A 26,933-nucleotide genomic window follows, 5' to 3' on the forward strand; every position below is an offset into this window, starting at 1 on the left:
CGTGACTGACTGTGTGGCTGGCCCCTGGCATTCTCCTCTCTTTCTCTTTTTCTCACTCCCTCTTCTCTGGCCCCTAGATTTCTCCTATTTATTCTCTCTGCCTGCCAGTCCCACCTGTCCCTCTCCTGCCTCACTATTGGCCATTAGCTCTTTCTTAGACCAATCAGATATTTTAGGCAGGCAAAATAACCCGGCTTCACAGAGTTAAACAAATGCAACATAAAAGAATGCAACCCATCTTTGCCTCATTAAACAAATATCCCACAGAATAAACGATGTGACACATGTTAAACTAATATTCCACAACACAAAGCAACTCGCATAGCAAATTTTAGAACAAATATTCTAATAAAATACCACCAAAAGGTATACTAATTTAATACATGCTAAGGAATGACAGCAGGAAAATACTAAAAAGTCTTTGTTTTCCATCATGAAACCAGCATGTTCTATAGCTGTGTGTGTATATATAAGCCCTGCAATTTATGATGTAACAGTAGTCTATGTTCTGAGCCAAGGTGCTCTGGGCATTGTTCCTTGGTTTTGCCTGGTGTGCTGGCATGCACCATGCTACGTGGGCATGTTGTGCGTTCAGAACCAAGAGTACAGTGAAGTCATGGGAGGTGACACAGGTAAGCACTGCACAAAACATCTTGGGTTCATTACACATTTGATTTTGAATTCATTGTGTGGTTGCTGACATCCAGACACATTTAACTGTTGCCATATTTTTTACCGTCCCCACCTTTATTCACTCAATCCCATACGGGCTGTGCTCAGAGTTTTAAGAAGCAGTGGTACAGAATATGGGAAAGTCACTGTCGGGGGCGAGGGTAAGGGTCAGCTAGTTGGAGTGCCGCCTTGGTAAGATTTAAGGGGCAGATCATGCAACTTATTTTATTGAGAATTCTAACTCTATCTTCTTAACCAGTTTCCAGGCAGTCCACAGCTTTGCCTCAGGCCAGGCTATGCCCTGGGGCCCACTGTGTGCAGCCATGACCAGTTGCCACTCCCTGATCCTTCTCGATGGGACCGTCCAAGGAGACCCTTTGGACCTCAAAATGTTTGAAGGCACTGGCTGGGTAAGGTGATGGTTGTATCAATCAATCAAATGAGGACTTGAAGAAACCTTCATTGGCAGAACTGGATCATTTTTTAATTCAGCTACAAATCTAGAGAATGGCCATACTTTATCATTAGTCATGGTTATAAAGGAATAGCCATTGCAAATTTTTCCAAATTTTATCAGTATAGATTCATGATACAAAGTGATTGGATCTATGGCATTTTCTTCAGTATCGTGTACTTTGAAGAGCTTCACTTTCATTACTCTCTCTTGACCTCCCCTGGATTGTCATTCCTCTGTGTAAATAGTTTCCCTTGTGTGTACATATCATATATGCAGTGTGTGTGTGTGTGTGTGTGTGTGTGTGTGTGTGTGTGTTTGTGTGTGTGTGTTCACACATATGAAAGAAAGCATGCAATACTTGGCTTTCTGAGTTTGGTTTATTTCATTTCATGTGATCTCCTGTTCCATCCATTTTTATTCCAAATGACATAATTTCATTTTTATGAATGAATAAAGTGATGTAAGTATGCCGCAGTTTCCTTATCCACTTACTTGCTGGCGTACTTAGGTTGCTTCTATACCTTGGCTGCCACAGTTGGTGCTGTAGTAAACATTAGTGTGTAGATGTCTTTGTGATAGGTTGAGTTAGATTCCTTCAAGTGTGATCCTAGGAGTGATGTAACAGGATCACACAGTAGTTCTCCTTTTAGTTTTTGCAGGAACGTTGGTAACAATTTTCATAGTAGCTGAATGATTTTCAAGACTCCCAACAGTCTCTGTAGGTTTCTTTTTCTCTCAATCCATATCAGTGTTTATTGTGGCTTGCTCTCCCGATTCCAACCTCTCGCTTCTCTCTCTGTTTCTTTCACTGCTCAGAAGCGTGTTAACATCATGTGATCCCATTTGTCAAGTTTTGCTACTATTTTATGAACTGTCAGAATCCTTTTCTGAAAACCTGTGCTTCCATGCAGGTCATGAAGTGTTTCCCCGGGAGTACTAAAATTTCAGGTTTTAAAGTCTTTGATGCATTTTGAATCAATATTTTTATCAGGTAGTGATGGCAATCTGGTTTTATTTTACATGTGCAGATCCATGTTGTCCAGCACCATTAGTCGAAAAGATTGCTTTTTCCCCCCAGTATATACATATGTTTTGTCAAAAATCAGATGGCTGAAGCTGGTTCATCACTGGCTCTTCTCCATTTCCTTGGTCTGCACTCTGTGTGTTGTGTCAGCACCATGTCGATTTTGTTATCATGAATCTGTAGTATAATGTGACATCAGTGGTTGCGACACCTCTAACATTGTTCTTTTTGGCTCTGGATTGCTTTGGCTATCTGGGTCCATATGAATTTTAATATTGTTTTTCTTTTCTGGTTCCGTGAAGACCATCTTTAGAATTTTTACAGGGATCACATTAAATTTGCAGGCTGTCTTTGGTAATATGGCAATTTCTATAATGTTGACTATCAATAATGTCTGCTTATCAATGAACATAGGAGGTCTATATCCATCTGGATTGGAAAAGTCAGTCAAAGCTTCACTGCATTGTTAAAAGTCGTTTGTTAAAATTTTAGTACTTTTTCAATGAAGCTTAATGTTTTCTTTCTTATTGTTAAGTTTTTATATATATTTCTATCAGTTCTTAAGAATTTCATTCATATCCTAAGTAACTTTTGCAGCTGTTATGAATGAGGTTACTTTCTGATTTCCTTCTTGCTGTTGACATACAGAAAAGCTAGTGCAATTTGTTTCTTGATTTTATGACCTGCTGCTTTGCTGAAATCTCTCATCACCTCCAAGAATTTTATGGTAGAGGTACTTCGACACTTCAATATAGGAACATGTCATTGGCAAGCAGGGATAATTTGGCTTCTTCCTGTTTGTATGGCTTTCATTTTTCATTTTTTTGTGATTACTCTGGCTACAACTTCAAGCACTGGATTGAGTAAGAGTTGAGAAAGCACACACTGCTTTCTCATTTTCACTTTTCTAGGAAATTCAGTTTTTTCTCACTTGATCTCATGCTGGCTGTATTGTTGCATGTGTGGGGGTCTCTGCAAACACCAGGACCAGCAGAGCGTTGAGATAGGGGAGGCACAAAGGAATTTGATTCAACATTTGGTTCAACACAACTCAGGAGCTGGTGTTGCTGCAAACTTCAAGCGTCTGACACCAGGTAGTTTATTTTAGGTATATTTTAGCACAGCACAATTTAGAAAAATAAATCTTCCTGGTGATAATTAACCCAATCGCGATTGCACACCAAAGCTTAAGACATTAAAACTCTTACAAAGTACAAGTAAACACTTGTATAAAAATGGGTTCTGTAGATTACCTAAGAAAGCAGGCTCCAGGTTAGCAAGCTCAGGATAGGGGTCTGGGGAAGATAGTGATATATAGATTTACTAAGTTAAATAAACTCAAAATAGAGGTCTAGGGGAGCTAGGAGGATGTGCAGACATCACATTCCACTCCTGATGGTTTCCCTGCTGCTTATCTGTGGGCACAGAACCTACAGTCAGATAGTCGTTATTCTGCTGATATCTATTTGTTCTGCTCCTGGTTTCTTCAGAGCTGTTATCATGAAGTCATCCCGAACTTTATCAAAGGTCTTTTCTTCATCTGTTGACATGATAAGTGATTTCTATCCCTAGTCCATCTGTGTCTTTTACATGTACTGATCTGTGACTCACTGTCCTTGCATCTCTGGAATGAAACAACTTTGTTATGATACACAATCTTCCCACTGTCTTTTTGATTAGTAAGTATTTTACTGATAATGTTTGGAATCAGATCAGGAAAATGGGCCTGTAGCTGGGTAAACTGTTTATTGGCTCCTTACACACTGTCAGAGTAATCCTGGCTTCATAGGATTAGCTCACTTGGGCTCCCTTTCATTCTACTGTGTGGAATAATTTGATGTACACTGGAGCCACTTCTGCAAAGCTCTGGGAAAATGTGGTGGTGAATTAGTCTGCTCTTGGCTTGCCTTAGTTGGGAGACTTTTTGTTGTTGTTGCTGCTGTTCAATTTATTGATTGTCATGGATCTGTTTAAGTTGCTTACATGTCTACATTTTCTTGGTCATATATATGTGTCTAAGAATTGACCTATTTCTTCTAGACTTTCCAGACTTTTGGGGTATATGTTTTCAAAGGATTTCCTAGGGATCAGATCAGAAAAATGGGCCTGTGGCTGGGTACAGATTTCATTGGAATCTGTTGCAATCTCCTCCCTTTCACCTCCACTTTTATTAATTTGGATCTTTTATTTCTGTCAATAGGTTTGACTAAGTGCTGCGGGCCACAGGAATATCATAAGAACTCAGCTGGTTATGGCAAAGTCACTACCTGGAGGAATCAGGGAATTCCTCCAGAGGAAGCCAAATCCCAAGGAGTTTTTGGTGTTACTTGGCTTGTTATATATCAGCTGTCTTCTGTTATGAAAATCATGTGTGCCTTCCTAGTTTTCCCAATTGATTTTTCCCTAAGAAGGGCTAACAATGTGGACTGATCACTCTCTAGACATACACATTCCAGGCATTTGGAGAACAGCCTCAGGAAAGGCTTTCTCTGGAATCAGATATCTCCCCTAGCCACTTTCAAGAACTAAAGGAGACATCACCCAGGTGGTCACCCAATTTCCGAGGATTAACAGTGATAACAACCCACAGGCGAGTCTCCTGACTTAAGGTAAATTCCACAAGGAAACACCACCTACGTCAGGTAGACATTAAATAATAGCTTCACACAATTTAGCTCAGACCCCTCCTTTCTTACAGCCTTACTAACTTTATAGACCTCTAACTACTTACCTAACCACTTCTAGGAATATTTAGATAACATTCTGTGCTAACAGCTATGCTCAGCCAGAACTCCCAGTTCAAGCCTCCCTGTAATTATCATTATTGGTAGCATCCGGCCAGGTCCAACACCGGATGGAGGAAAGTACCTTATCAGAGATACCTCTGTACTCTCTAAGAACAGACTTAAGCATCCAGGCTACCTGTTTGAGAAGGCCTGGTGGATGTGCTAATTAAGCTTAACTTCCTCCTTTCCCAAATCTTACCTCCAGTTCCAGATCTCCCTTTAACTATCACCAGAGGCATCTACCTGTACACAGGTTGCCTAGAGACTAAGCATACTTTCCCCCACCCTGCAGAAAAATGGCAGACAGCTTGGACAGATAGGAGCCACAGGAAAAAAGAAGACATTTTTATTTTCTCCCATTGACCTAGCAACTTACAAATTTTTAACATCTTTTACCAAACACATTTAAGATTATAGTTGTGCACATAAGATCCCTCTTCTTAGATATTACCCATATTTAGCCTTTAGTTAATTCATTAGTCACTTCCCCTTTGGGTCACAAATGGTAATTAACAACTAGTACCCCTCTTTGTAATTTTTATCAACCCTCCATTTGATCCTGATATCAGACAATCACTGCCTGAGGAAGTTTAGGCTGAGTGTCCTAGGTGGAGGGGAGGATTGTGATTTTGGGGAGATATATAACTGTAAAGCAGAGGACAGAGAAAGAGAAAAGAGAATGGAAGAACTAGATGGATAAAAACTTGAGAGGAACGAACTGAGATGGGGAAGAACTAGATTGAAGGGCTAGAAGAGAGGACAAGAGGAATGAGATGGAAGATGAGGAAGAGCCAGATGGGGAAGAACAAGATGAGGAAGAGCCAGATGAGAGAGAAGGAGACAGGAGAGGAGCTGATAGGGGAAAGAACTAGATAGATGAGAACCTAGAAGGGACAGAACTAGATGAAGGAATTAAGATAGAACCTAGAGGGGACAGTAGACAAATATAGAGAAATCAGGCAAGGAAGGAGCTAGGCATGAGAGCAGAATAGAAACTGTGTAGAGAGAGAACTATCACATAATAATAATAAAGTGTATGAACTAAGGAGTTTCATGTACATAGATTCATTTCTTTTCTTCAAAGATAAATTATCAGCTGGTTGTAGATTCTTCCCAGACCCTGGGAGGGGACTACCGAGGGGCTGGACTCCTATAGTCCCCGATAACTAAGGCTTTATTCAACTTGTTTATCTTTTCAAAGAACCAATCCTTTGATTGTTTTTTTTCTGTCCTTTATTCTTCATTTTATTGACTTCAGCTCTACTCTTATCATTTATTTTCATCTACTACATTTTGATTTGGCTTATTTTTGTTGAAGTGGTAAACCATTAAGTTATGTATTTGAGGTTTTCCTGATTTTTACTAATTCATGTCTACTAGAACTAACTTTGCTGTATCCTAAAAGTTACAATAAACCATGTTTTTATTTTTATTGACTCTAGGAATTTTTTAATTTCCTCTCTGACTCTTTCAGTGACACATTGATCATTCAAGAGAATATTATTTATCACCCACCCATATGGGTAGCTTTTCTTGATATTGATTTTTAGTTTTATTCTACTGTGATCTTATAAAATTTAAGAAATGTATTTTGTAGCTAGAGTTTTCCTGCCTTGCCCACAGTCAGGACAAATCATTGTCACCTACCAGTCCCACAGCCGCTCAGACCCAACCAAGTAAACACAGAGACTTATTTTGCTTACAAACTGTATGGCCATGGCAGGCTTCTTGCTAACTGTTCTTATATCTTAAATTAATCCATTTCTATAAATCTATACCTTGCCATGTGGCTCGTGGCTTACCGGCATCTTCAAACGCTGCTTGTCAGGGTGGCGGCTGGCAGTGACTCCTTCTGCCTTCCTGTTCTTTCTTTTCTCCTCTCTGTTAGTCCCGCCTATACTTCCTGCCTAGCCATGGGCCAATCAGTATTTTATTTATTGACCAATCAGAGCAACTTGACATACAGGCCATCCTACAGCACAGCCAAGTGCAGACCATCTCAGACACCTGCACTCAGGCCCGTGGTCCTAATCATCCTCTATGCGGACCTGCTGGGTAAAGCCACGAGGAACCCAAGAACGGGCTCCCACAGGACATACAGAACATCCCACAGCAGTATTTTATTTTTGTTTTTTAAGATTTGCTGTGTAGCACAAAATATGATCTGTTTTTGAGAAAGTTCCACAGGCTTCTGACAACAGTGCATATTCACAGCTGATAGGTAGGGTATTCTGCAGATATCTGTTCAATCAATCCATTTGATATGTTTGATTTACAGTACAGTCAAACAATGAGCTTTCTTTGTAGATTTTTCTGGACTGGGTGTTTTATTTGATGAGAGTAGGGAATTGAATCAATGCAGTATTATTGTATGCGGCCCCATCTGTTTTGTGAAATTAGATGCCTCAACACTGAACCTATATCTTTAAATTTTCTCACCTTCTTAGGGATATTTTCTTTTAGTAGTGTGTAGTGACCTCTTTTATCTCTTGTTGCTAATTTGTTTTGAAATCTACTTTATCAGATGTAAGACTGGCCAATTCTGCCTGTTTTCTGCATCCTCTTGATGTAGGGTTTATCGTCTTCTATTCTTTGATTTTCAGCTTTTCTGTGTGTTTACCAGTGAAATGTGTTTCTCGCAACCAGCAAATGGTTCTTGTGTTCTGATTCAGTCATCTGGTGTATGCCTTTTAATTAGAGATTTGAGACCACTAATATTCAGGACTATTATTGAGATATACTTTCTATTTCCTGTAGTTTTATTTATTCTTTTTCTAGTTGAAAACTGTTTAGTATTTTCATGAGACATTGGGGCTTGCTGATTTGTTCAGCTGGGTGTGTTTGACTCTTTCCTAATTTTTATCTATTTATCTGTTCTTCCTATGGAATTTTCTCTTTCTTGTGCTATCATGTTGTGACTATCATCCTCCTCTGTATATAGAATTCTTATAAATATCATCTGTAATTCTGGCTAAGTGGCTATGAAATGTCTTAGTTTCTTCCTATCTTGGGAAGGCTTTATTTCTTCTTTAAGTTAAAAAGTAATTCTACTGTATATAAAAATTTTGGTTGGATGTTTTATACTTCAGGGCTTTACATACTTCCTTCCCTGCTTTCCTTGCTTTGGGGCTTTCTGCTGAAAAGTTTGATGCTATTCTGAAAGTTCTGCTATTACAAGTAAGTTGTGATTTCCCTCTTGCAACTTTTAATGTTGTTTCTTTCTTCTGTTGTTTTAACATTTTAATAACAATCTATCTTGAAGTTGTTAGGGTCCACAAGAAAGCCCATAAAAGACCACCAGTCCTGTATGCAATCAACAAGAGTGTTTATTAAAAATTACCAACATGTTGGGGTCTAACTCTCTGACAAAGTGGCAATTGGGCACAGCATTTACATTCCCATTAAGGGCAGAAAGTGAAAGAGCTATTGATAGGATAAAGTAGGTATTTAAAGAGGATTAAGATTAGAGACATCAGTAATTAAGAAGTGAAAATAAGAGGAAGTGAAGTAGAAATAAGAAATAAAGCACATAGGCTTAAGCTTTGGGAAATAAGAGAGATGGGATGGAGTAAGTGCCAATAAAGAATAATTATAAATCTTAATCAAGTGACATGAAAACAAAGACAAAAAAATTAGCAAAGCGAAAAATCAAAACAGTATACTAGTAGTCGATACTTTTCCTTGCTGGGCTGAATGTGGACTCCCCTCCCCCTAGGTTGTCTTTGAAGCTCTGCTGGTGGGAAAGCAGCTGTTACTTGTCTGCTGCTCAAACAGCTTGGAGGGGAATGGCTGTATGCAGTGTGCTTTCGGTGGTGTCTCTTCCCCGCTCCGTTGAATTCCTGTGTGGACATGACTTGAAAGCTGTTCCCTGATGCTTAGAATGAGCATGTCCGGCCCTCAGCATGAAGTGTCCGCCTGGCTGCTCTCCTTCCTCTTTGCTGTACCGGTTGGTCACACGTTCTGCTCTATACTTCTGTGTCTACGATAGGGGCACACACATGCTTGTATTTTCTTTTGCAGTTGGACAGTCTTCTGTTTTCCAGAGGTTAGGGTACTTTTCTGCCAGTGTCCACAGTCAGCACAAGTTTGTGTTCAAGTCAGCGCTGTTTCCTTGTTCACAGACGTTGAGGGCAGTCCGACACTTAGTGGAGGGAGTGGGCTTTTGGATTAGGAGGTGTAATGGTGCTGAAGAGTCTGATTGCCCTGGAGGAGCAGCTTGCTCATAGTGCTCTAGTTTGCTTTCTGTTGACACAATAAAAATATTCAGGACAACCCAGAGCCCCAGGATAGAACTAAACACAACTGGTTAAAAAGAAATCAAGGAAGTGATTAGTAGTGATATTTGGCTACACTCATAGATGGGTGCCTAGCCCAAATGTCATCAGAGAGGTGTCATCCAGCAACTGATGGGAGCAGATGCAGAAAACCCCAGCCAAACGCTAGGTGGAGCCAGGGGAACCCTGCAGAAGACAGGGAGGAAGGATTGTAGGAGCCAGAGGTCAAGGATCAACTAAGCAGGGCTCATAGGAGCTCACAGGGACTGCAGTAGCAAACATAGACCCTGTATGGGTCTGAACTAGCTCCTCTGCATATATGTTACAGTTGTGTAGCTTGGTGTTCTTATGGGACTCCCAACAGTGGGAACGGAGGGTGTTTCTGACTCTTTTACCTGTTTGGGGGACCCTTTTCTTCCTATGGAATCGCCTAGTCCAGGCTTGATAGGAAGGATGTGCCTAGTCTTATTGTAACTTGTTATGCCATGTTTGGTGGATACCCCTGGGAGGTCTGTTCTCTCTCTCTCTCTCTCTCTGGAAGAAATGGAAGAAGAATGGATCTGGGGGAGAAGGGAGATAGGAGAGGGACTGGGAGAAGTGGGGGGAAGGAAAACTGTGATCAGGATGTAATGTATGAGAGAAGAATGAAAAAATAATACTTGACAAAAAACAACTTAGGGGAGCAAGAAGTTTATTTCAGCTTAAAATTCTAGGTTACAGTCTATCATTGTGGGGAAGTCAAGACAGGAGCTTCAGACAGCTGGTCACCTCACATCCACAATCGAGAGCAGAGAGAAATGAATGCACGCATCCTCTCTTGCTTGCTTGTTTGCATTCTCCTTGGTCTCTACCCTGCTGTACAGTTCAGATTCTCCTGCTAAGGGCATGGTGCCACCCACCGTGAGCTGGGTCTTTTTGCATCACTTAATTAAGAAAACCCCTACAGGCATGGCTACAGGCCATCGTAATAATTTGTCCCGAGTTGAGACTGTCTTCTCAGATGATTCTAGGTTGTGTCAAATTAATAATTACAGCTAAGTATCATACAGAGTTTCTCTCAGAATCAGATTCTCCTCAGCCCCAGCCTATGAGGTAGAGAGGCACAGTGTCACCTTCTCCAGCATCTGCTCCTGCAGTACCTATGTTATAATAATAATAATAATAATAATAATAATAATAATAATGTGTGAATCTTGTTTGGATGAATTCCGTTCTTATCCTAACAGGATTTATCAATCTCTGTTTCAAAAAATTCTGCTACAGAATACAACGTGGTATAGGAGTTCATTAAATTCATAATTGGGGGAACTGATCTTTAAACAAGCTTAAATATAGCTTTTGATTAGGAATATTCTTTAAAATACTATGATTAATTTTGAATATTCAAGGGATAATATGGCATGTAGCATTCACAAAACCTATTTGACCCTAATTCCTTCCAGATAGGCCAAAGGCTGATACCAGAGTTCCCTAATAACCTTGAAGAAACAGTAGTCTAAATCAGACCCCCAAATGTGGCTAACGAACATTTGCAATGTGGAAATGCAAGTAAGGAACTGAATCGTTCATTGCAGCTGTTTTCAGTTGATTTAAATTTAAGAAGCCACGGTGTCTGGTGGCTACTGTTTCACACAGCAGAGGTTTATACACCAACAAAGATGTTGGATGCTGCGGTGACAGTGAGCATTGCTTTCCACCTGTCCCTGGCCGTGTGGATCGGTAACTAAGACTATTTGTCTCTGGTCTCATCTGTACCTTTGCAATAATAGTGCCTCCTTCACAGACTTGCATGAGCACTGAGATTATGAAAAAGTGACAAACAAATATAAAGTATTCATGAATAACTCCCTTGATCAGCAACACTATGCTGACCTCCAAAGAAGGGTTTCAAAGACACCTAGAGTAATATATAAAAGGCATAGGAAGGCTGGGGAGAGGTCTCGGGTAGGGAAGTGCTTGCCTTGCAAACACAAGAATGCGAGTTTGATCTCCAGAACCTGGGTACAAAGATGGGCATGGTGTTGTAATCCTAGAACTGGGAAGACAGAGACAAGCGGATCTCTGAGTGCTCGTGGCCAAATAGCCTAACCAAATCAGAGCCCTGAGTTCTAGTGGGAGACCCTGTCTACAGCACATCATAGATACTGCATGCACCTTCCTGCACACTTGGGTGCACACATGTGTACACACATACACACGCGCACACACACACACACACACACACACACACACACACACACACACACGCACACGCATATCTCACAGGAAAACATTTAAGTTGTGGACGAGTGGAAACAAGTGACCGCCCAGAGCATGAAGCACAGCCCCCAAGAAGCTGGTGCCGACAAATAACAGGAAGTGTGAGCTCTCTAGAAGGCCAATGCTGAAAAAGGGAAACCAACTATAAAAGGAAATTCCCAAAGTCAGTAAGTTGAGAGGAGATTGTTGGCTCCGAAAAAAAGGTTTTGATGCAAAGACAAGATCGTGTCCAGTTCCCTGGATCTTATTGAAGGAAATCGGTGAACTACCTAAAGAGCAGAGTCCTTCCCAGTGCCAGGGAAACCAATGTAGCGATGATCTGCAGCCATTGTTACTACATGTCACTTAGATCCTGATCCTAGTGATGTCTCCTGCCACCTGCACTAATGATGTACAAGTTGAGGTCTTGTGTGTGAACATGAATCTTTAATGCCACCTCTGTCAGAACTGTCAAGATGGTCAGCTCCACCTCTAAACACAGCACTTTTCCCTGAGGTATAGTCTGAGTCTGATGGAGCCTTCAGTGAAGTATCCTTGGTTACCTGGGAACCTTCTAAATGTAAAAGCTGAAGGACAATATCCTTGCAGATTATTAAGAAAAATATAGTAAACTCCTTCCCCAATATTTTGATGTTGGTTTATGCTGATTTCTCTATAATACTGACGTCTAATATTTGGATGCTTTATCCAAGGAATAAAATCCATTTCCAAATGTGCTTTCTAAGTTGGTGGCAGCCAGCTCGTTAGCCTTCTAGCTAACTAAATGGGACTAGGGACACAGGTGTGACATAAAAAACGTGCTCTTGTGTTTATCTCGGGGCACAGCTGCTAACACAGCTGAGCGCTGTTATGCTGAACAGCACTGAAGAACTGATCTTCCCTTCCAGTCACTAGGCACAGCCATTAGGAAGAGCAGCTACCCCCCCCCCCACACACACACGGCCAGTGCTTCCCCACCCCTTTCTACTTGAATGCAGTCGCAGTATTTTTGACATTTTTACAATAAAGTCCTTATGGTCAGTGAAAACAACAGAAATTTGACAATGACGGTGTTTAAGTCAATACCTGGGAAGAGACGCCACATGAAAAGGGTTTTGAAAATATTAGCACATTGCACACGGAAAACTATTTCTTTTTTTGTCTCCAAGGAATCTTATAGATGTTTCATTTTATAACAGAATATGGAAGATTGCCAAGTGGCTTCCGGCAAATTTGGCGTGTCAGATTCGAGCCCAGTAATAAAACCAGGACCCAAAGCCAGTCAGGTACGATTTTCTTCCTCAGACTGTGTGTTTCTTTGCCCTGAACACTGAAGAAACAGGTCCGGTGTATGCTTTTACTGTTTAGCTTTCTCCTAATGAATTCCGTAGTTGGTAGGGCCGTGTCTACAGTCCTGACTTCGCTCATTAGTGTTTTCAGCAAACACTCAGTGAGTGTCCAAGCATGCTGGAGCACCAGGCTGGACTTCACAACAAGCCCTGCTGGGCTCTGCATGGGAAGAGCTCGCAGTGGTCGGAAATCAATGGGAGTGCAAGTCAGTGCAGTCCACCCTGCCAAGCGCTGTAATAAAGGCTGGCAAAGGAGCCGTGGGGAGCAGAGCTGGGGATAAGTAGTGATTCTGGGAAAAAGAAGCATTCCATCACAGAGGATGGCCTGGAGGGAGGTTAGGATTTCTCCAGGCAGCCACCAGGAAGGGGTTTTGAGACCAGATAACATATTGGGGGAGTCACTCTTGAATAGACCAGAAAAGCATAAGCGTTATAGCAGATATGATATGCCATGATGTGGCTGGGCACATTGGAGGCTGTAAATCCTTTTGATTGGCATGCACGCCTCTGCTGGGTACCGCTTGAAGGCTTTGCGGTCTCCTTCCTTCTGACATCCTTGCAGAGTCCCGTGGACACCATCACCATCCTGCGCCAGTTTCCATTTTCCTCGGCCCTGCAGAGGATGTCTGTGATTGCCCAGCTGGCTGGTGACCTCCACCTCCACGTCTACATGAAGGGCGCCCCAGAGATGGTGGCCAGCTTCTGCCAGTCTGAAACAGGTACTGGTGGTTTTTTTTCTCTTTCAAGAGGTAAAACCTTTTAAAAGGCCAGACACAAAAAACAGACTTCTGCACCACTCCACAAAGCACAAGACGACGTAAACTGCCCCAGGATGTGAAAGGATCTGGTCAGTTAGGCGAAAGTAGCACAGGAGAGCCTGAGAAGCAGGGCGGGAGATTTGAAGGTGCAGAGGTAAACATCTGGCTTTCATACAGCCAGGAAAGTACAGTCATTGTGGGACTACACGGCGGATGTAGAGCAAAACCGTAGAAGGTACATGGGCTGGATGACTAGAGTGGAAACCTGGGGTGAGATTTGAACACTTGACCAGATCTGAAGAATTCTCTCAACTCCCAGGCAAGGGGGACAGGGCTGGCTCTGCTTTTAGGAGCTGAGACAGAGCAATAGGAAGGAGATTGTGTGTTTATGTGTGTACCTATGTATGTCTGTGTATGCGTGCACATGTCATGTATGTATGTCTGCGTATGTATGCCTGTGTATGCGTGTCTGTGTGTGTGTGAGTGTGCAGATATGTGTCTGTGTGTGTATGTATGTATGTGTGTATGTATGTTTGTGTATGTGTATGTATGTATATATGTCTCTATGTGTCTGTGTGTGTGCATATGTGTGTATGTCAGAGAGAGAGATAGAGAGAGAGAGAGAGACTGTGGGAGTCATTTCTTTCCTTCCACCATGTACCATGTAGGACCCAGAACTTGCACTCTAGTCATCAAGCTTGGAATCTTGTATCTGTTGAGCCATCTCCCCATCCTGGGAAAATTCTTCAATATTTTTTTCTTTTATTGAAAATAGATTTTTTTCTTATAATATATTCTGGTTATATATTCCTCCCTGCCTTCCCTCCCATCCAGATCCATACCCTTCCTGTCTCTTGTTAGAAGTGAACAGGCATCTAAGGAATAAAATAAAACAAGATAAAACAAAAAAACCAAACAAACGACAAACCAGAACAGGATAAAACAAATGGAAAAAGCAAGAGAGGCACATATAAATGCAGAGACCCACATGTGCACACACACACAGGAATCCCGTAGAAACACAGAACTGGAAGCTATAATATATATGCAAGGGACCTGAAGGTTAAAAAAAAAAGCACTGACAACATTGTGAGACAAGGACCTGCACAGTATTTGTGTTGGCATCTACTGCTGGGCCTGGTGCCTGCCCTTGAGAGTGGTTTGTTTTCCTAGAGAAACTCCTTTGTAGAAAACCAGTTTTTCACTTGCAAGTGGTTATCCATGGGATAACCTTCTTTAAGGATGGGGGCATGTGTCCACTTCTCCTCTCAGCTCTAGGGGCCCATCTGGTCCAGACCTGTGTGTGCTGTCTCAGTCTGTATGTCCGTCAGTTTTTCTATGTCAGAAGACCTTGTTTCCTTGGTGTCCTCCATTCCCCTGGGCCCTCACACTCTTGACACCTCCTTTTCTGCAGAGGTTTCTGAATCCTGGAGGAGTGATTTAATGGAGACATCCCATTTAGGGCTGAGTATTCCAAGGTCTCTCACTGTGCAGTGTCTGGCTGTGGATCTCTGTCTTTGTTCCCATCTGCTGCAGGAGGAAGCTTCTCTGACGATGGCTGAACAAGGCACTGATCTATGACTACAACTGAATGTTTGGAGTCATTGGATTGCTGTCTTCCTTTAGCAGAGCAACAGTATTTAGTTTGCCCTAGGTCCATGCCTGTCTAGTCTCAGGTTCTTGGCCACCCAAGCAGTGTTGAGAATGGGTTCCATCTCCTGGAGTGGGCTTTAAATCAAATCAGATCTTAGTTGGAAATATTTTTAAAAGAGAAATATTTTAGGGGAAAATGATTAGACTAAATTAGATGGTATTAGATGGTTTTCCCAGCAATTTTTATCTTTCTGGTCCAGACTCTGAGATGAGCTGTGTTATTTAATATTCTCCTAAACATATGCACATTCTAAGTGGTGGCCAAATTTATAGAAAATCTGTGCATTCAAATAAATTCACTTGGATGAAACTGGCATTTTTCTCCTGTTTTTCATCTACTTGTTGTGATTAGCCACCAACTGTGCCCAGAATTCTAAATTTCGTGGAAGTTTATTCTAACTTCTACATTTAGAGTCTGTTTAGTTTAATCTTAGAAGTCTCCTTTTCCTTTTTTTGTTTTTGTTTGTTTGTTTTTTGAAACAGGGTTTCTCTGTGTGGCTTTGGCTGTCCTGGAACTGGCTCTGTAGACCAGGCTGACCTTGAACTGGCAGCCTCTGCCTCCCAAGCGCTGGAATTAAAGATGCCTGGCAGAAGTCTCCCTTTCTGGGTCAAGAATGAAGGGCTTGCCTAGCGTGCACAGGATCTGTGTCTGATTCCCAGAAAGGGAAAAAAAGACCCCCATTCCTGCTTTTGATCTTCCTCATAAACCCCATTAACAATGTCTCAAACAGGTTGTAGAGTGTATTAGGCTTTATTCGCTTCTGCTTTCAGCCATTGTAGACTTCAGTGAGAATCTCCCTGTTGCACTTGCTTTCTCAGGAAGAGTCCAGCCTCCAATCTGCCATGCTCATCTCCACAACAGCCCGTACAATTCTTCTTCTTGTCTTGACCTTTGATCTCTCACCTCCCTCTTCTATAAAGAAACGAGGGGTGGAAGCGTCCTTGAGATTAGGTCCCTGTCTTTGGAAACATTTTAGAAATATGCAAAGTCTGAGATAAATGGGAATTGAAGGTCCAGTCATCGCTCATGTTGGAGGTGGAAACCAAGGTGCGGAAGAGAGGCTTAATAGGTTGAACTCAAAAACTTAGTTACTTCACCAGCTAAGTGTTATATGTCAGCTCTCATCTGACACTCTCCCACAGGCACATTAGACACCACAAAGAATTTATAAATACAAAAACATAGTTACGCCAAAATGTGTAAGTGCTGCATTGTGTCAGCAGCCTTGTTAGGCAGGGATACGGGCTGGGGCCATGGCTCAGGGGGTACAGCCCTGGCTGGACAAGTTTACAAGACTTACTGGCCGCGTTTGGATCCCTAGAACTGACTTTTAAAAGCTAGATATGTAACATCTGCATCTGTAACCTTGGTGAGCACCTGCTGGGAGATGGGAGCCAGAACCAGCTTGCCAGATGGCCAGCCTGGTCTGTGCAGCAGTAAACAAAAGGAGAGATGCTATCTCAAAACAATGAGAAAAGTGAAGGCTCAAAGTTGTCCTCTGACATCCACACATGCAAAATGGCACACACATGCCTGTACACACACACATACTCTCTCTCTCTCTCTCTCTCTCTCTCTCTCTCTCTCTCTCTCTCTCTCTCTCTCTCTCTCTCCATATATATATATGGTCAAATATTTCTGCAAAGAGTCACTCAGTGCATATTTCGGTCCTTTCTGGCCACACAGTATCTGTATCAGCTAACCAACTTGGCCACTGTGGCCACAAAACAATCATGGATAATAAACAAGTGAGTGGACATTGCTTAAAACTTTATTGACAAGAGCAAACAGTGCATCAAATGTAGCCTGAACATTATCAACCCTGATTCGGAAGATTGGCTATTTTTCTGAATTCATTCTAGAACACACACAGTCATGAGGTCTGTCCTTTGTGAAGCCAATCAGTATATTTGACACTGATCGACTCATCTTGGTCATCTTCAGGGAGCTGCTATAACAAAATACCTCAGGCTGGGTGGCTTAAATGACAGAAGTCTATCTTTCATCATTTTGGAAGCAGGGCTGTCCAAGGTTAAGGTGCTGGACAATTTGGCTCCTTGTGAGGGCTAGCCTCCTGGCTTGTGAATGTGTGCTTTGCTGCTCCTGGTAAGGAGAGAACATCTCTGTACCTTAATCCTACTCATGAAAGTTCACTTTCATGACTTAATTATTTTCCAAAGGCCTGTATACAAATACAGCCATATTTGGGATTAGGTTTTAACATAGTTTGGGACACAGAATCAGGACATAGCCCAGCTGATGAACAGCACAATTTTACCATTTTTTTTTTCCTCATCAGAGTAATGTGAAGCTGTTGCTGGCCTCTGTCTGAAGCTCCATGTTTTCTAGTAAAGCATTTTTACAAAATGAAAGTGGAAAGATGGGAATACACCTGCAGTCGCTCAGGTGCTGGATAGGTACTTCCTTGTGCTCTTACATTTCCCTCTCCCCTCCTCCTCACAGTGCCCAAGAATTTCCCGCAGGAGCTGAGGAAATACACAGTACAAGGCTTCCGTGTCATCGCCCTCGCCCATAAAACCCTGAAGATGGAGAAGCTTTTGGATGTAGAACGTTTGGAAAGGTATGCAATGGGAAATCCAGACCAGGGGGACAGTCTTCATCCAAGAAGGGAGGAAGCCTGGAGATGGGCTGACGACTGCTCCCATCACTAGGAAGTTCTTGGACAGAAAACTGTTCTCATCTAATCCTCGGCTTGGAGATGGGCAACTTGGGTAGGACATGCTCAGGTCACATGGTGGTTTGTGACAGAGCAAATATGGCAGCTGAGATTTCCCAGACTCCACATCGAAGCTCTGCCCTGCCCTGCATAACATTTGTCTTAGTCTGACAAAATCCCATCCCCCATGGACCTAGGTGTCTCTCAGAGACCTCTCTCAGAGAACACAGCTGAATATTTGGAAGGTTTCCAGAATCCCCCCCCCCATTTTTTTTCTGGAATTTCTCAGGTCTGGGCTTTTTATTTCCCTCAGATCTGAGAGGGAGGTAGTGAATGCAAATTGGATTCCATATAGGAAATAAAACTCAATATTTTTAATTATATTAAAGGGATGAATTGGCCTCGTTAGAGGATAATCTATACACTGTATTCTTCCACCTTTCAGAGGTTCATTTTAAGTGATCTACAGTAAAAGAATAGGCAAACTAAATAAATGATAGCCTATGTAGTCCATATATTTGATGTATTAAATTTATATTTCTAATTCAGAGATTCTCATTCCTATATAATTGGCTCTATTGTATAAGGTACCAATGTATTTGGTTCAATGTTACTATCTGCATCCTGTCTTTTTAAGATAATTGGTGCTTTACATGGTACCTGTTTATACATCTACAAAATGTAGGATTGGGTTATCTCCAAGGAGCTTTTCAGATGAGAGATTTTTGTCTTTGAAATAGAATCATAGAGCTCACTCAAATATATGAGTAACATCCTCAGCTTTAACATTCCAGATGTTGGCTAGGCTTGAGCAATGTTAAAGATCCATAACATATGGGATGTAATAATTTTTCATACATGAATTTGAGTAATAGTGTTAAGGTCGTGAGGTGAACCAGAGATTTACATAGCCAGTGATAGAATGTAGACAGCCCAGCTGTGACATACAAGCACAGCTGTATTCTCATTTAAGAGCCAGTAGGGAGATTCACATTATTAGAAATACAAAATAAAAAAGTAAACTATGCTATCTTCCCACCCATTACAAGTTTTCCCAGGAGATATCAGGAGTCTACAATGTTTGTTGTTATGTAGTTGTTTTCACAGGGTAAAATAACATTGTTTTGATTTTCATTAGGATAAAACTATATTTAACAGTTTTTTCCAATTAGGAAAAATTAAAGGTTCTTGAAAACTAGAGTCACCAAAGGAAACTGAGAGTTATTTTTGAAATAACTTAGAAATCACCCAACACTGAATTACAAAAGAAATTTTTGTAATTAGGTCTTCCTTAAGACCTAACCCTTTCTTGATTGAGTAAATGTCTATTAACGTCTTGTCTGTGTTAGATATTCAGGAACTACAGAAACGAATAAAATTAACTCCTTGACCCCAAGAATTTCATATCTCAACTAGGGAAATGGATAGTAAAATACATCTGTAATATGTTATCTTATTTTGGTGGTTCTTAAATATCTTTGAGGGGAAGAATGAATTAGCTGGAAAGATCCTTGAAAAACACACACCACCGTTTCACCTAAAGAGGTCAAAGATGTCGTCGGAGGAGAGATGTTTAAACAAAGATGTGAGTTAAACAAGAGCAGGCAATCCTCCACAGAGGCTGGGCATTAAAGGATGAGACGATGGGTGCAATCGCTGATGGTGTGGTACAACAGCAAGAGCCCAGGTGCCCAGAGAACTGATTGAGGGGATGAACTCAATAGAAACAAGAGCACCCCTTTATTCTTGCCATTGTGCACATCGCTTGGTGTCATATCCATAAAATTGTTGCCAAGGTTGATCTCAAGAAGATGGTCTCTTGGGATTTCATCTTGGAGTTTCAGTTCTCAGTCTTATGTTGATGTCTTTGGTCCATTTCCAGTTGATCTTGGCATACTGTATTGATTACCTTTGCATTGCTCTGACCCAATACCTGACAGAGCAATTTGAGGGAAGAAGAGCTTATTCTGGCTCTCAGTTTCAGAGGGATTTTAGACAGTCATGGCAGGGAAGGCAGAGGAGACTACCTCTGTCTGCTGTGCTGGAGTGGGACACAGGTTCACGTGGCAGCCAGCCAGGAAGCAAAGAGCACAGGACTGGACCAGGCCTGCCCCCAGCAACCTTCTTTAATAAGAAAATATGATTCAAAGTTTATAAGGAGCATAACTTCATAATAAAAAAAACCCAGTAAGTATGATTTTTTTAAAGGAGCCAAGGACTCAAGTAGACACTTGTCTAAGACATTTGATACACATGGACATAAAGTGCATAAAAAGGCATTGGAACTCAGTCAGGGAGATGGAAATCCAGACCACAGCGAGATCATTGCATGCCTAGGAAGATGGCTGATTAGGGACTGAAGGGATGGCTCAAAGGTTAAGCTCTCTTGCTCTCTTGAGGGATCAGATCCCAACACTACATGGCCTCTCACAAACATCCATAACTCTAGTTCCAAGGGATCTGACACCATCTTCTGACTTCCCTGGCCTCAGGCACATGTTGTGCACATACCTACATGTGGGCAAAAGTTTACACACATAAAATAAGAATAAGTGAATCTTTAAAAAAGATGGCTGACTGAAGTGTTATGAGGGTGTGGGGGTGCTGGAACCTAGCACACTGTTAATGGGAGTGGAAAATTACTGCTATGGAAAACAGAGCACAGGTTCAGAAATGAGTTACAAAGATGATGGATTTATAAATCAGCACCCCCTAATCCTATGTCTGCACACAAAAGGATTGAAGCCTGGATCTCAAGGGGACACCTGACATCCCACATTCTTTGCAGTATTGTTTATGATAGCCACAATATGGAAACAATGTAACTGTCCATCAATGAATTAATAAAGAAAATATAGTATATACACACAATGGGATATCATTTAGCCATTCAAAAGAAGGGAATTCAGGGAGCCACGAGTTACTGTGCAGATATGGCCAAGTCCAAGAACCATACCACACACAACCAATCCTGAAAAGGGCACAGAAATGGCATTAAGAAACCCCAGTTACAAAGAGGTAAATTTCTTAAGGGGGTCGACCCCAAGTTCCTGAGTAGCATGTGCTTTGCCAAGCGCAGCATGAAAGGCCTGAAGGAGATGCAGGCAGATGTGAAGGCGATGAGTTCATGAGCAGAGGACAGTAAGGCTTTTGCAGAGCCCAAGGTGGCTAAGCCCAAGATGCTAAAGGTTCCCAAACACAGACTGAGCTGTCTTGCTTTGGTGGCTCACCCCCAGCTCGAGAAGTAGATTCGAGGCTGCATGGCCAAGGGTCACAGGTGCTGCCCACTAAAGCCCAAGACTCAAACCAAAGCTAAGGCCACAGCTCCAGCTCAGGCCCAAGCTTCATTTCCAGCTTAGGATCCCAAAGGTGTTCAGGCCCCTGTGAAGGCCCCATTGAAAAGGCTCCTATCTTTCAACGTGAAGACAGATGGATTAGTGAGGTACACCTATAGACTATTTGCAGATGGTCAGTGGCCTATGCTATTTTTAAAAATAAACTCTAGGGAAGATTGGGGAGAAAGTGGGGGTGGTGTGGAGAAGAAGGGGGGAGTCCTGCCATCTGAAGCAATATGTCTTAGCGTGGAAGACAAGATGCCCACTGAAATACACCTGTCAGAGGAAGAGAACGATGAATAGCACCTGATCCCACTTATACCAAGTACCTGAAAGAGGCTCCTAGATTGAGTCAAGTGGTTCATCCAAGGCTTGGAGGAGAGGGAAGATCAATGGCTGAAAGTTTTAGTTCCAAAAGGTCATGAGTTCTGGAGATCTGCTCTGCTGCATGCTGCCTCGTGTTAACAGTAGTGTGCTGCACACTTACGATTTTGCTAGAAGAGGGTATCTCAAATGTTCTTGTCCCAAAGAAGAGACAGAACTGGGAGTGGAGGACACCTCTGGAGGTGATTGGAATGTCTCCTCTTTTGATGAGGGTGATGGCTATATAGGTGGGTATGGGTTTGAACTTATGTGTGCATTAATAAGTCCATGTTTTGTAAAACCATTCCTCTCCTCCTTCTCCTTCTTCTCCTTCTCCTCCTCCTCCTCCTTCTTCTTTTTATATAATTCACTTGGGATCAAACAAACAACAGACAGTAGCACTGGAGATCTGACTTATGAGGGAAGGGGTATACCCTGGACTCCGGGCAACTCTAAGGCATTCAAGCCTCTTTTTTTTTAAAATTATTATTTTGGCTTTTCTCTGTGTAGCTTTGGAGCCTGTCCTGGAACTTGCTCTGTAAACCAGGCTGGCCTCGAACTCACCAAGATTCTCCTGCCTCTGCCTCCTGAGTGCTGAGATTAAAGGCTGCACTACCACCACCTGGCCTAAATGTACAATAAAATAATGGAATAAATAAGAAATTAAAAACAGACACAGAGAAAAACATTCCGGGAGAAATAAAAGGAAGCCAGGTGTGGTGGGGCATACCTTTAATCCTAGCACTTGGGAAGCATAGGAAGCTGGATCTCTGAGTTAAAACAAAACAAAACAAACAAACAAACAAAAAACAGGACAGTAAATTCTAAACATTGTGAAACACAGCCTCAAATAAAATAAAATGAAATATAAAAAATATAAAACAATTCCACTTCCATGAGGATGTTAAAATAAAGCACTTTATGGATCTAGCAAAAACAAGCAAAGAGGCTGGACAGACAGCTCAGTGGAGAACGTGCTTGCCACACAAGCGTGAGGACCTGAGTTCAGTCCTCAGCACCCACATAAAAAGTCCTATTCATCTGTAATCCCAACACTGATGAAGCAAACTAGACAGATCCCTGAGCATCACTGACTTAGCGTTAGGGGCAAGCCCCAACGTCCAGTGAGAGGTTTTATCGCCGAAGAAAACTAAGGCAGAAAGAGCCTGCACATTTGCACACACGTACACCCACACACAAGTGAACACACGTACACTCACACATACACAATAAACAGAGTACACTCGCACACCTACATGCACACATGCATACACATAAACAATAAGCAGAATTAACTGGTGAGTTTTCAGTTCTCATTAGTAAGAAAATTTTAATTCATTTTTATGCCCAAGTTAAATACAGTTTAGTGCTTAAAGCGTACAGTCTGAACATAAGATACTGTGGTAGTGATGACATTCATGCAGAATGCTCCCAGTGACTGGTGACTGTCAAACAGATTGTTTTTTTTATTAACATAAGGTCAAGGGAAAAATATTGAAAGATTTTGGAGATTAAAAACTTTACATAGTTAACAATTAAAAACAAGAATGAGAAGAAAAGAACACCATTTTTAAGATGTGGAAACTAGAAGTGATTGTTTTGGGGGAAGAGATAAAGGGTGGTATGGGGACAGGACCACTGACTTTCATTATAAGCTGCTGGTTCTTTTCTTTTTTAATGTGTGCACTATTACATTAATAAAACGTAGATCGAGGTTCTGAGGAAAAGAACTAAATCGGCCATGAGCACCACACTGCTACCCCTGAAAATGTTGATTTTCTCCTGAATCCTAAGGGAGACAGTGGAGTCGGAGTTGGCATTTCTGGGACTTCTCATCATGGAAAATCGCTTGAAGAAAGAAACAAAGCCCGTGTTGAAGGAGCTGAGCGAGGCCCACATCAGGACTGTGATGATTACAGGTACGTGGGGGCTCCGGAGCCCAGCAAGGAGCACGCTGAAAAGAAGCGTGACCTGAGCAAGTCCATGGGACTGAGGTCGAGGAGACCTGTGCTGCATGGCCCTGCCTCCCTGGCAGTACATGCAAGCAGGAGCAGCATTTTTTTTGAGGCAGTGACTGGATCCTATTCTCTGCACTTTACCAATCATCCTATCCAGGGTTCTATGAGTAGAAATATTTGTACACAGGCTGGAGCCATGACTCAGTCAGTAAAAAGCTTGTTATGCAAGCAGAGCTGAGTTCAGAGAGCCGGCTGCCATGTGAAAAAAAAAGAACAGAGCGAGGTGACTCAGGCCTGAATCTCTGTACTGCAAGGTGGAGACAGGAGGAGAATGCTGGGGGTTTGCTGGGCAGATCAAGGAGTTCTTGGTTCAGTGGGAGGCTCCGTTAAAAAAGAAAAAAGAAAACAAAATGGAGCATGGTTAAGGAAGACACTTCTGACCTCATATATGAACACACACACACACACACACACACACACACACATACACACACACACGCGTGCGCACACAGGGAGAGAGAGAGGGAGAGAGAGAGAGAGAGAGAGAGGAGGAGGAGGGAGGGAGAGAGAGAGAGAGAGAGAGAGAGAGAGAGAGAGAGAGAGAGAGAGAGAGAGAGAGCAGTTTTACACATGGGACAGATGGCCAGGCTCGTGCGTGGTAAGCAAACCCAAGTGTCACCCGGTCTTCAGTGTTTCCTCTTGTGGTTAGTACATCCTTAGGACACACTGTGATTTCAGCCTGGAGCCATGTGTTCACCACTGAGAGCTATCTGTTATCTAGATATTAGTCATAAAGAGCTCACACATGTCTTCGTTCCTTTATGCGTGGTTTGGAAATACACAGTGGGAGAGATGTTGAACTAGGTGTTTGCTCACTAAAGGCATACACTTGGGTAGGAGGAAAGGTAGTTATGAAACAGCAGAGAAAACACTAAATATATTCAGTGAGCAGCAACAAAGGGAAGGAGAGACATCTTCGCTCTGGTGGCTGATAGGGTTGTCCTTAAAGTCTCTTTGTCATCTAGGTGACAATCTTCAAACTGCCATCACTGTGGCTAAGAATTCCGAAATGATTCCTATGGGCAGCCAGGTCATCATTATCGAGGCTAATGAGCCAGGAGACCTTCTTCCTGCCTCTGTGACCTGGCAGCTGGTGGGGACCCAAGAGCCCAGCTCTGCGAAGAAGGTGAGCAGATGTTCAAAGACCCCTGGCTGGGCCTGGGTTTGTGGAACACAGCCCTGGCATGGCATAACCATCCGAGTCCTGGAAGTTATCATAGTCACAATTCCTCAGGTGTGTGCGGTGTGTCTCGAGTGCTACACCACGCAAAGTGTTTCCAGTGGTGTTTTGCAAACCCCGCCATACATGATCACCTGGGGAGTTTGCAAACTCCCTTCCTACCGCAGGCTGCAGCAATTGAGTCAGAGTCCCTGCATAGGAAGGAAATAAGCTTGCCAAGGCACACTGGCGAGCCACACGGCAGACACCAGATCAGGGGCTCTGATTCCACACATACGTCCACATGGCATGGCACCTTGCCGGAAAGCTGACCAAGGCAGAGCTTTCCAGAAAGCAAGCTTCCTGTTGGCTTGTCTGAGAAAAGCTCTCCCATGTGAGAAGGACCATGGCCCGACACTCCGCTTTTGTGCCACTCCAAAGCATGGTCCTTCCAGCAAGGAATTACAGAGATGCTTCTTGGTTCCAGGCTGAACAGCTTCTGACATTGTTACCTAGACAGGGGACTTGGGTGCAGCCCACAGACTGACACATCAAGAGTGGCCCTGGGTCGTGGAGATGGGTTAATCTGACATAACCTCCACTTCTGGACGCTATGAAAGATGGCGGTTCTCTCTGGCACCTTCTACGGCTCTCTAGTAGTCATTTCATTGTGAACCTGCTTGCTTCATACAGCGCCTGCATCTCACTGTGCTGCAGAACGCTGGGCCTTCACTAATTTAACAACCAGCCTGTCTGGGCTCACATCCATGAGATTAATACCTCATCTGAGGTCCAGCCTCAGTTACATCACAGCCTCAGCCCGTCTCCTCACCTCGGGCACTTTCCCTATCTTCCTATAAAGCCAAGGGATTCCTGTCTTGTTTTAGTGGTTTGCAGTTGCCAGGGGAAGAGGAGGGTGGGTTCCCCTGCTGTCGATTCTGTGCAGGAGTTCCCTCCTCCCCCTGCTAAACACAATGTTATCTCTGATATGTATGTCTCTAATGAATAAAATATTCGCACCTCCTGTGCTGTTTAAGTCCGGTCCTGTGGAAAGGTAAAGCCTGCTGATAAATCTCGAGAGAAGCCATTGTCAGGGACTGCCGGGAGGAGCCGATTGTCACCATCAAACGTGTCGTCTTGTTCTGTCAGCCAGGATGGAGCGCAGTTGAGGGAGTACCTACAAGTGGCCGGGAGGGAAGGGTCTTGGAACATGTGATAATGGTGCATGATAACCTAGATGTGGGAGAGGCTCTGGGCACCATGAGGGAAGAAGGGGTCCCCTGTTTTAGTAGGGCCAAACAAAATTCAGAAGCCAGACACAGGAAAGAGCTAGGTACGAAGAACCCAACTATGCCTTCTTGCCCTGAAGAAACCGACTCAATGAGCGGAACAAGACCTTAGGAATCACAAGGCTACAGGAGGAGGAAGTCGAGAGACTTTCTTGGCACCTTGCTGTGAAGACACAATCACAGGAAAGGATGAAAGCTGTTAGAGCATCGTGTATTTATATAATTCTGGGGGCGGGGCACTTTGCTTGTCTTCTTCCCGCAGGTTGAGGTTCCAGGGGCAAAGGACCCCTCCCGCACTTGCTGATGCTCATTTCTTTGTGCAACACAAATTCACTTTCTTCCTCCGTGCATCACGGGGGGGAGCGGGCACCGCTTACCAGCCCCTGCGGAAACAATGCCTTTTGATTTTAGGAAACCTACATCGATATCGGAAACAGTTCTGCACCTGGTGGCAAAGGTTACCATTTTGCGATGAGTGGGAAGTCATACCAAGTGCTGTTTCAGCATTTCTACAGCATGCTGCCCAAAGTAAGTGCTGATGGAATGCAGTGCATTGTCAGGGTCTCCGAGTGGAACGCAGAGATTAAAGAACTGAAAGGTCACTGAGGTAGACTTGGGTTTGGGAATGTGCATCGCTGAAAGCACCTTGGCTTTCCAGGAGGTTCCTGGACCTGTCTAAACCCACCAGACCCTGTGCAGACAGCCATGACCCTTCAGTCTTCAGTGCTGATAGCCGCGCTCACCCCCGTGGCCAGCCCAATCTCAGCCTCCCCCCTCCCTCCGTTCCCTGCCTGGCACAACTTCCTAGTAGATCCACACATCAGCCTTCCTTGTACATCAGTCTCTCTGAAAGCCACTAGCCTGTGTCAGGTGGAGCTCC

General features: G+C 42.9%; 1 protein-coding gene across 1 annotated transcript in view; it reads left to right on the forward strand.

Annotated features, from left to right (window-relative positions):
• Atp13a5 (ATPase 13A5) overlaps positions 1-26,933 on the forward strand; it is a 124,483-nt gene that overhangs the window by 59,144 nt on the left and 38,406 nt on the right. The window contains 7 exon segments of the mRNA XM_028890075.2: positions 932-1,082; positions 12,651-12,737; positions 13,363-13,519; positions 17,676-17,793; positions 23,382-23,506; positions 24,571-24,731; positions 26,465-26,581. Coding sequence (XP_028745908.1) covers positions 932-1,082; positions 12,651-12,737; positions 13,363-13,519; positions 17,676-17,793; positions 23,382-23,506; positions 24,571-24,731; positions 26,465-26,581 — 916 coding nt within the window.

The sequence above is a fragment of the Peromyscus leucopus genome, chromosome 12 (genome assembly GCF_004664715.2).
Source record: "Peromyscus leucopus breed LL Stock chromosome 12, UCI_PerLeu_2.1, whole genome shotgun sequence".
Taxonomy (NCBI): Eukaryota; Metazoa; Chordata; class Mammalia; order Rodentia; family Cricetidae; genus Peromyscus; species Peromyscus leucopus.